This window comes from Lactuca saligna, chromosome 2, assembly GCF_052625555.1.
Source record: "Lactuca saligna cultivar CGN05327 chromosome 2, ASM5262555v1, whole genome shotgun sequence".
Taxonomy (NCBI): domain Eukaryota; kingdom Viridiplantae; phylum Streptophyta; class Magnoliopsida; order Asterales; family Asteraceae; genus Lactuca; species Lactuca saligna.
In genome coordinates, this window is record NC_136418.1 from 161,297,499 (window position 1) to 161,307,119 (window position 9,621).

Sequence of the window (9,621 nt, forward strand, 5' to 3'; positions counted from 1 at the left end):
ACATATGCAAATGCCAAATTATAATAGATAATCACTGATATAAAGAGTAGATCAAGTTAATAAACCATATCATGCAATTGCTAAATTAATTCCTAATGGTTAAGTTTGAAGTTTGAACCTTTAACATGTCAATGTCGATATATCTAATAATTAGAAAAGTCATAAGTCTCAATTATTATTTTTTATATATACACGAGACTTTTTTTTTATGGATCAATGCGGCAAGGATGGAACCACTTATTGGCCCAAATATTACACAAAAATAAGACTGAGGTCTGAGGGCATGAATTGTTATTAATGAGACTTGACAAGGATAATACCGTAATTAAATAACTCCTCTATACCTAAATCTAATAATAGTAAACCAAAAAGAGATGGAGGCTGGCTAGGGCATCACAATATGGAATCCACGGCTGATCCCAAACCCTCACCCGCACAACCGTCCGATCACTTCATCCAACGTCTCTGAAAAAACCCTAATCTCATACCTTCTTTACTCCACTTATAAAAACTCTCTTTGCAGCACACTCCTTCCATTCTTCATTTTCCTCCATCTATCGAGAGAGCTAGTCTGCAGATAATTCATTAAGGTCAGACCGATTCTTCCGTTTTCTTTCCCTTAAATCTAGTAGATATAGTCTGTATGCTTCTTTGTTTGTTTAGATCTGCTTTGACTCTGATCAATTAGACCTGGTTCGTTGTCCGATGACCCTTTTATCTTTAGATGTTTTTGCTCTTAATTATGTGTATAAGTTCATGTATTTTAGAAACAAACTCTCTGTTGATTGATTCACTTGGATCTCGTATTTAAGTTCGAGTTTTCGATTGAGTTAACACAACTGGTTTTGATTTTTCTACAAAACTACTTGTATTTTATTAATAAATCCTTTAGGATCGTTTAATTACCGATGGATTTTCTAATCTATTGATGAATACTCGTAGATTTATTTTATTTTCTCTGTTTTATCTTATTATGGTCTTGAACTACTCGATTTGAAAAGAATTATAACAGATCTGTGATGTTCAAAGCAGCTAAACATCAAATTTTACTTTACTTCTAACCGATGAAGTTGAAATCATATTTCGATCTTCTTATTAGTGTTTTTTGAGTAAATCGTTTTATTTATCTTCAACATAAGTAATTACAAGCTGTTATTATTCCAATTTTGTTTTCTGATGAAACATATACCTAGCTATTCATTAAACTCAACTAGTTAGAAACGTTTTGTGGCTTAGTCACATCGATGTGCTGTTTTCCTTGTGTGTTCTTTCTGATATCTGCTTCTGTTCAATTTATAATACTGTTTTGAGTTTTCACTAACAGTTTGTTTTGTTGTATCAGGATGGGTAAGGAAAAGATTCATATCAGCATTGTCGTCATCGGACATGTCGACTCCGGCAAGTCTACAACCACTGGTCACTTGATCTACAAGCTTGGAGGAATCGACAAGCGTGTGATCGAGAGGTTCGAGAAGGAAGCCGCTGAGATGAACAAACGTTCTTTCAAATACGCATGGGTGCTCGACAAACTTAAGGCCGAGCGTGAACGTGGTATCACCATCGATATTGCCCTCTGGAAGTTTGAAACCACCAAGTACTACTGCACAGTCATCGATGCCCCCGGACATCGTGATTTCATCAAGAACATGATTACTGGTACTTCCCAAGCCGATTGTGCCGTTCTCATCATCGACTCCACCACTGGAGGTTTCGAAGCTGGTATTTCCAAGGATGGTCAGACCCGTGAGCACGCTCTTCTCGCTTTCACTCTTGGTGTGAAGCAAATGATTTGCTGTTGTAACAAGGTAATTAATTAATAACTATTCTTTGTTCTTTCGTTATTAAATATATATTGTTGTTAATGATACTAACTGGTTTGATGATGTGTGTAGATGGATGCTACCACCCCAAAATACTCAAAGGGTAGGTACGAGGAAATCGTGAAGGAAGTGTCTTCATACTTGAAGAAGGTCGGATACAACCCAGACAAAATCCCATTCGTCCCAATCTCTGGATTCGAAGGTGACAACATGATTGAGAGGTCAACCAACCTTGACTGGTACAAGGGACCAACCCTTCTTGAAGCTCTTGACCAGATCAACGAGCCAAAGAGACCCACAGACAAGCCACTCCGTCTACCACTTCAGGATGTTTACAAGATCGGTGGTATTGGAACTGTGCCAGTGGGACGTGTCGAGACAGGTATCATCAAGCCTGGTATGGTTGTGACCTTCGGACCAACAGGGTTGACCACTGAAGTCAAGTCTGTTGAGATGCATCATGAAGCTTTGACCGAAGCTCTTCCTGGAGACAATGTTGGTTTCAATGTTAAGAATGTTGCTGTGAAGGATATCAAGCGTGGGTATGTTGCCTCTAACTCCAAGGATGATCCTGCTAAGGGTGCTGCCAGTTTCACCTCTCAGGTTATCATCATGAACCACCCTGGTCAGATCGGAAATGGTTATGCTCCAGTGTTGGATTGCCACACTTCTCACATTGCTGTTAAGTTCCAAGAGTTGTTGACCAAGATTGACAGACGATCTGGAAAGGAGCTTGAGAAGGAGCCCAAGTTTTTGAAGAATGGTGATGCAGGTATGGTTAAGATGATGCCGACTAAGCCTATGGTGGTGGAGACTTTTGCGGAGTACCCACCTCTTGGAAGGTTTGCTGTGAGGGACATGCGTCAGACTGTTGCTGTTGGTGTGATCAAGAGTGTTGACAAGAAGGACCCGACTGGAGCTAAGGTGACCAAGGCTGCAGCCAAGAAGGGTGTCAAGTGATATGATAGGTGTTGTGTTTTGGTGATCGAGTCTTTTTATTTTCTGTCTGTTTGGATTACTAGTTTTGGACAACCTTATATTTTGTTGAAGAGTTTTTGGTATTGGATCTGGGAAGTTTCGTTATGTTGGAAACTCTCCCAGGTTTGAAGACTTTTGTTGTGTTTTAAATCTATAGTGGTCTATGGCATGAGTTGGTTTTAAAAACATTTAAATCTGTTATCAACATTCTTATCGTCTCATGGAAAATTTCTTGTTTATTATTGCTTGTTGCTTTATGTTTTCAAATTTTATAGAATCTCTAGATATGCAGAGGTTGACTATGGGAAATTTAGCAATCGGCATCATCCTCCGGTGATGAGAGATGGTCGGAGGATATGATAATATGTTTGGACGATGGCGAGATGGAAAAATACTGGACGGTGGACGGTGATGGTATCGACTATCCAGCTGTTAAAAGTGATGTTTAAAAAAACCAACGAAGAATATCGTATTAATTTACTCTTTTTTTCTGTTTTATCAATATCGTATTAACAAGTTCAAATTTCCAATAGACGGTTCATATTTAAAAACCTCAAAAAATATCAAAGACCGTCACTCTCATATGCACTCCTTCAACTTGAACTGAATTGTCATGTTTTAGTTTCCTATTTAAATGAAACGATCAATACCAAGTTTCCTATTTAAATGAAACGATCAATACCAAGTCAAAACATGTTTTAATTTCCTATTTAAATGAAACAATCAACACCAAGTCAAATCTGACTTATGCATGTGTGTTCGAACCAATACTATTCCACATCACCTAAAATATCATCTTTCTCCTTTTTCTCCTTTGTAATGGTGAGAAGTCGACTTACACCACTGCACATTCACTTGCCATAGGAAATGGTGTTCACGTGTCAGATGAGGGCACCGCCTCATCTTACGGAGCATGTTATAGACCATTCCGTAAAGCCTTAAAAAAATGGCCGAGAACCTGACTGTCAAATCTGTTGTCCAATTTGGTTTCCACCAACCTTTGTAATTTTATTAAGACCGTAAGCTATTAATCCCCATTGGTTAATATGACATTTAAACACTTGTATTGTATACCATCTTATATTCTTATTTGTACAAACGACGTACACTTAACAAAGACATGTGATAAAACGTGGTCATGCCCGCTATTTTGTATTATATATGTTAAGTTCAATTGTCGAAGAATTTCAATATTTTGTTTTAAAGTTTTTATGATCAATAAGGTGAGACACATGATTTACTTAACAATTTATTTGATAGATGAAAATTTCAGACACAATAACGATTCATTTAACTTAAATAAATTGACAAATGGATTTTTATGATGTGGTTTATATAATGATTTGTACACACATCAAACATATTAAAATATAGGTTTTGTTATAATCATATTAAAATATAAGTTTTGTTATAATCAAATAATATATTTACGAGACAAAATTACAAAAATGGTTTCCATGGTTTGCTAAAAATAATAAAGTCAGTTACTCTTAAATTTTTTTGATGTCAATGGTCATTGTGGTTTGCAAAATTTGCACGGATGGTCATTTTTACTAACTTTGTTAGTATTCAGCCGTTAGAGATTGAATTTGTAAGGATATTTTCGTCTATTCAAATATAAACGGACTGAATTCGTATCATTTAGTAAACCATAACGACTATTTTTGTAATTTATCTTAAAAAATATAAATGAATTTGTAAAGGCATTATTGTTTTTTTCAAGTATAAATGAACTGAATTCATATCACATGTGAATCGTTTTTATAATTTGTTTTAAAATAATATAAATACTAGAAATTCAAACTTGGGACTTCCTTTTTCTCTTCTTAATCAATCAAAGCTCTAACCAATTAGGTTAGATCCAAACTTATTTTATATTTTCGAAAACTAATTAGTATTATATAAAATCGTAAATACATTAATAATAAAAAAAATAAAAAAACATATTTTTAGAAAAAAAAAAGTTTTTTAATAAAACAAAATATATTTTTGGCGTATTGTAAAAAAAATGTTTTTTACAAACAATTTATTTGTTTTATGTATTTGTTTTATGTAAAATATACTTTTTATGTATTTAAAAAAATATTTTTCTATATAATATGTTATTATATTGCTATTATCCTAAAACATATTTTACGTTTTCATATAAAAATAACTTTTTTTATTTCACATAGAAAAAAGGTTTTTTTTTTTACTACATATTTAATTCATGTAAAATATGTTTTTTTTATATATATTTAAAAAATACATTTCCGTATAAAATGTTATTACATTGCTATATTCTTAAAACATATTTTTACGTTTTCATATAAAAAAAGTTTTTTTTTTCTTTCATATAAAAAAGTTTTTTTTACGTATTTATTTTTATGTAATTTTTTTTATATATTTAAAAAATATGTTTTTCCTCACTGTACTTACGGATTGAAGGCATCAATGTTGACCTACTGGATTAATACCCTAGTTACCGTATGATGTTATGCTGTTATGATCCGTTGGATCCGTATGATTATCTGTATTTGCCGGCTTTGTGTTCATGTTTGTTTGTGGCATATGTCTACATGTTGATTTGGGTTGATGCAGACCTGCTTTGTGATGTAGGCCAAGACATCGGAGGACGATCAGATAGGTTGTAAGCTTCACGAGGCAGTCTAGTCAGGCCGACGACCTGTAGAGCGGTTTGGATAGGCTGTAGGCCCTGCGAGGCGGTCCGGTCAGGCCGACTGTTCGTGGAGCATTCCAGATAGGCTGTAGGCCTTGCGAAGCAGTCCAGTCAGACTGGATGCTCATGTTTGTATGCTTGTTTGTTACGTTTATGTGGTGGTACTTTGGGGGAACTCACTAAGAGCTGGCTTGCCGTTTTAGTTTTCTTTTAGGTAGTTCAGAGGACCGTGACAAGGTGAAGGCGTGACCGTACACATCCTGATTTTAATGTTGTTGATCTTGGGAAACTCTGTTTTTGAAAACAATGGTTATGTAAACACTTCTTTTAGTAAATGAGTTGTTTTAATAAGTTTAAATTTGTTGTGATTTTTGAGACGTTACAAGTAGGTATCAAGACCTTGATTTGAGTGAATTGAGGGAACATATGTGTGAATCCAGTCTTAAACTAAGGAGCTTTAAAAGTTTTAAAAATGATTTTCAAAACTAATGAAGAAAGTATGTCATGTGTACGATCTGTCGGAGCCAGTAAGTAGACCCCAAGTTACCACACTGTTATTTTATATTATTTTATGATACAACATCATGTTAGTGATAGGCTAGGGATCTTTAGTAGTTGCATGATAGAATTGTCGAACTATATGATGCCTGATAGCTTAGGATTTCTTCCATATATAAAATTGACATTATTATTGTAGTTGCGTAGTGTATGCATCAAAATTGTACATAACTAAGATTTTATAGCCTGAGAATGTTTGATTTGGCCTTATTTTCTGTTCCTTGTTGGGTTGTTGGCTTAGGGTAGAATCAAGTATTCAAATGTCTATAGGATCTAGTGTTATGTATGATTAGCATACACGAGTGCTTCAACGTTGGTGGAAGATTAATGGATAAGTTATGTGAGGTCAACCGACCAGTCGGGGCAAGTCTAGCCTTTCTCTAGGAAGTGAGAATAGGGTGTATGTGTATTCTAGTGAGTGTTGTTAGGGTTGTTGTGATGATATTCTGAGACAAATATAAGTAGGTGCGGAAGGTAGTATGGGCTCGTACTACTTGAAGCATAGGAGCTGTGCGCGTAACATGGAAGTCACAACCCCTAGGGTCTTGATGTGGGTTGGTTCCTATGGTGTGATATCCATCTTATCTGATATCTCTATGGTTTATTTACAATATGGTGTTCACGAGGGGATCCGGATCAGGAGCGAGTGGCCAAGATAGGCCAGGGTTGACCGAGGATCAGATCAGGGACATGATTTATGCTGAGGTTGTTTCTATTGTTTGTGGGTAGATTTCATAATTGTTTGGGTCTATCAAGACCGCTATGACAGAGTTCTTTGATGACCGATACACTACACTTTCAGAGGCTGCTGCTGTTGTAGCCACTGTGGCCGATGCTGTTGCGGGATTGGAGGGGGGAGAGCCTTTCAAAATCGGGACTTTGACAATACAAAGCCCCTGGCATTTGAGGGAGTACAGGATCCGACCATTGCAATGAGGTGACTGTCTGAAGTTGAGGGAAGTTTCTCTACGTGTTCCTGTTTAGCTGACCAGAAGGTCAAGTGCGCTCTGAATCTTCTTCGATCTGAAGCGGAGGATTGATGGAGGCTGATTACGGGTTCATACTGTGACAATCCGAAATTTCTTTCTTGTATAGCCATTCGATTCAATCAAAGTCAGTCTCGTTTATGCTATGTTTTACCATTGTTTAGGGTCTGTTTGAGTGTTCTAAACCTAGTACATTCAAGGTTTGGGTTAGGGATGAGTTAACTTAAGTTCATCGTGTTGCATTCGAGCCAAGAACTCCATTAGGAGGAATTTACGGTCGTAAACATGAGTTTACAGCCGTAAACTCAAGGTGGCCGTAAACTCATGCCCTTATGTATGATTTTCTATCACTTTTTTTCATTTCTCACCCTTCCAACTCAAGAAACTCGATTCTCTCTCAACTATCATCAAGAGTTTTCATCTTGATCTTTAATTATGTAAGTGTTTCTTCCATTTATTAGTTGTTATCCTTCTTGATCTTGTAAAACCCTTTGATTTCATCCATGGAATTCATTTTTTGGGTTAGATATTCAAGATCATCATCTTTCACCAAGAACACCCACTAGTTCTTGGTCCGTGAACCCCCTTCAAGCTTAAAAAACGTGAGTATCCTTTCCATATACTAGTTCCCATTAGAAGCTTGAATTACACCCTTGAAATCAACCACTTTTGATGGATCATCAAGAGTTTATGGCCATAAGCATCTCCCTTGGCTATGAACCCTTCTCAAGAACACCATGGGCCATAAGCAGTTGACCAAAAACCCCTCCTCATGATCTTCTTTGGCCATAAACACCTTGGTCGTAAACTTCATGGCTGTGAACCCCCTTTGTGTGGCTGTAAACCCCTTAATGCAATCATATGTGATTATAACACTTCAATCTAAGTGTTTCTTAGTCCCTAAGATGGTTTCCTTGCATGATTAGTTGTTTATATACTAATTATATCCATATATGTACCACTATATGTTTAACATGATCCGTTTGTGCCCGAGACTTCACTTGACACTTAGCATCCTACAACCGATCTTACATTCGAATCACTCACTACAAGTGAGTTCATACCCCTAACTTACCCTTTTAAATGATTTTAAATGCTTTTAGAGGGGGGGGGGGGATACAAGTTGAAACATTATAGTTATTATATCAATCGCATGTGATTAATTACTATCAAACAAATATATTTCTTATACTTCAAAACTGTGTTATCAAACAACTATTTCAAAACATTTTATCAAACTCTTTTATATGCTAAACTCTTTATCAAACTCTTTTAAACTTATATATTGTCAAAATCATCTCTATACAGATATAGTTGTATAAATAAGGTTGAAAGGACTTAGGACTAATAACTCGCTTTATTTCCTTTTCCTTGTTTGATTGTGGACTTAGGGTATCGGTTACTTATCCGAATGTCGTTTGGATTTTAGTTATATATTATGTATATATGTATAGATATAATAGTCCTTACATCAGTTCAATACCTTTGGGTAGCAAAGGTGTACAAACATAACCGATCATTCAAACAACATTTCTAGTAAACTATAATAGGTATAGTTTAGGAGAATAATACTTACTATTTCTAGAACCATGAAACTTACAAGAGTTAGTTCAAACATACTATAACGAGAAACAATCAAACATACAATAAAAAGAAACAAAAAGGAACATACATCCTTTTACAAGAACAAAATAACATTTATGTGAGTCTACTTCACGGCTTAGCAATATACTTGTTAAGTTGCGTTTTGTAACCAGAGTCTGCTGGAGGGAGAGCAGACATTGTGTGTATAGATCTATACGGGACTGATATCTTACATTTACATTCAGAACACAGATGTATAAAATTATACTATTAATGTAATGGATGTTGTTGTTGCTTGTTTTACTATTACGTATTGTTATGATATTGTACATGACATCCTCCACCCCCGAATGTTTCTACCAATTCGGTTTGGGGTGTGACAGATTGATATCAGAGCATTGTTTATAGTGAATTGAGTGTATCAACCCATAAAATATATACAACTATAAACACATCGGGATTAAAATACTCTGACCAAGAGTTGATACTTTTTAATAATAAAATATTTAACCAAAGTATACATACCTGCATTCATACTAAAATTAGTGTTGTACTAAGACAGAACAAAAGTATTGCGGTTGTTGGACAACACAAGTAAGCTTGGGGATATAATCAGATATGAGAGTGATATAACCTGATCAACTATATCATTTCGAGAAGTGATTAGCATGTGCGTAAGAATGGTTGTCGTGTAGCAACAAGTCTAAAAACTTACCAACACTACTACAAAGAAACTTTAGAACATAACATAAACTTAAAATACTATAAGAGTATTTTGTGTTACTATAATTACTTATTTAAGAACTAAAAGGTCTTTACTAGTACGTCAATAGTTGCTGAGTGGATACGCTAATGTTATATGTGACTAAGGTGTCATAGGATTATAATTTGTGATATTTTCTTTATTTCTTGTTCCTTGTTTGGTTGTGGAATTAGAGTTAGGGTCACTTATTCGAAGGTCTATTCTGTCTTGGTTACATAGGACTGGTATGCACTACACAAGTATTGAAGTAACTAGGTAAGGATCATACTATAA

At 35.3% G+C, this 9,621-nt stretch overlaps 1 protein-coding gene across 1 annotated transcript; it reads left to right on the forward strand.

Annotated features, from left to right (window-relative positions):
• Nucleotides 1–400: 400 nt before the first annotated feature.
• Nucleotides 401–2,986, forward strand: LOC145032438 (elongation factor 1-alpha). The gene is made up of 3 exons (XM_078981249.1): nt 401–590; nt 1,343–1,805; nt 1,893–2,986. Exons 2-3 carry the CDS (start codon nt 1,344–1,346, stop codon nt 2,778–2,780), a joined length of 1,350 nt encoding a protein of 449 aa, XP_078837375.1. The 5' UTR covers nt 401–590; nt 1,343; the 3' UTR covers nt 2,781–2,986.
• The last annotated feature ends 6,635 nt before the right edge of the window (nt 2,987–9,621 follow it).

Excerpts from the sequence above, each read along its gene's own strand:
- LOC145032438 (XM_078981249.1), top strand. The coding sequence starts at position 1,344 with ATGGGTAAGGAAAAGATTCATATCAGCATTGTCGTCATCGGACATGTC. Across the intron at positions 1,806-1,892 it reads TGATTTGCTGTTGTAACAAG|ATGGATGCTACCACCCCAAA; the intron begins GTAATTAATTAA and ends TGATGTGTGTAG.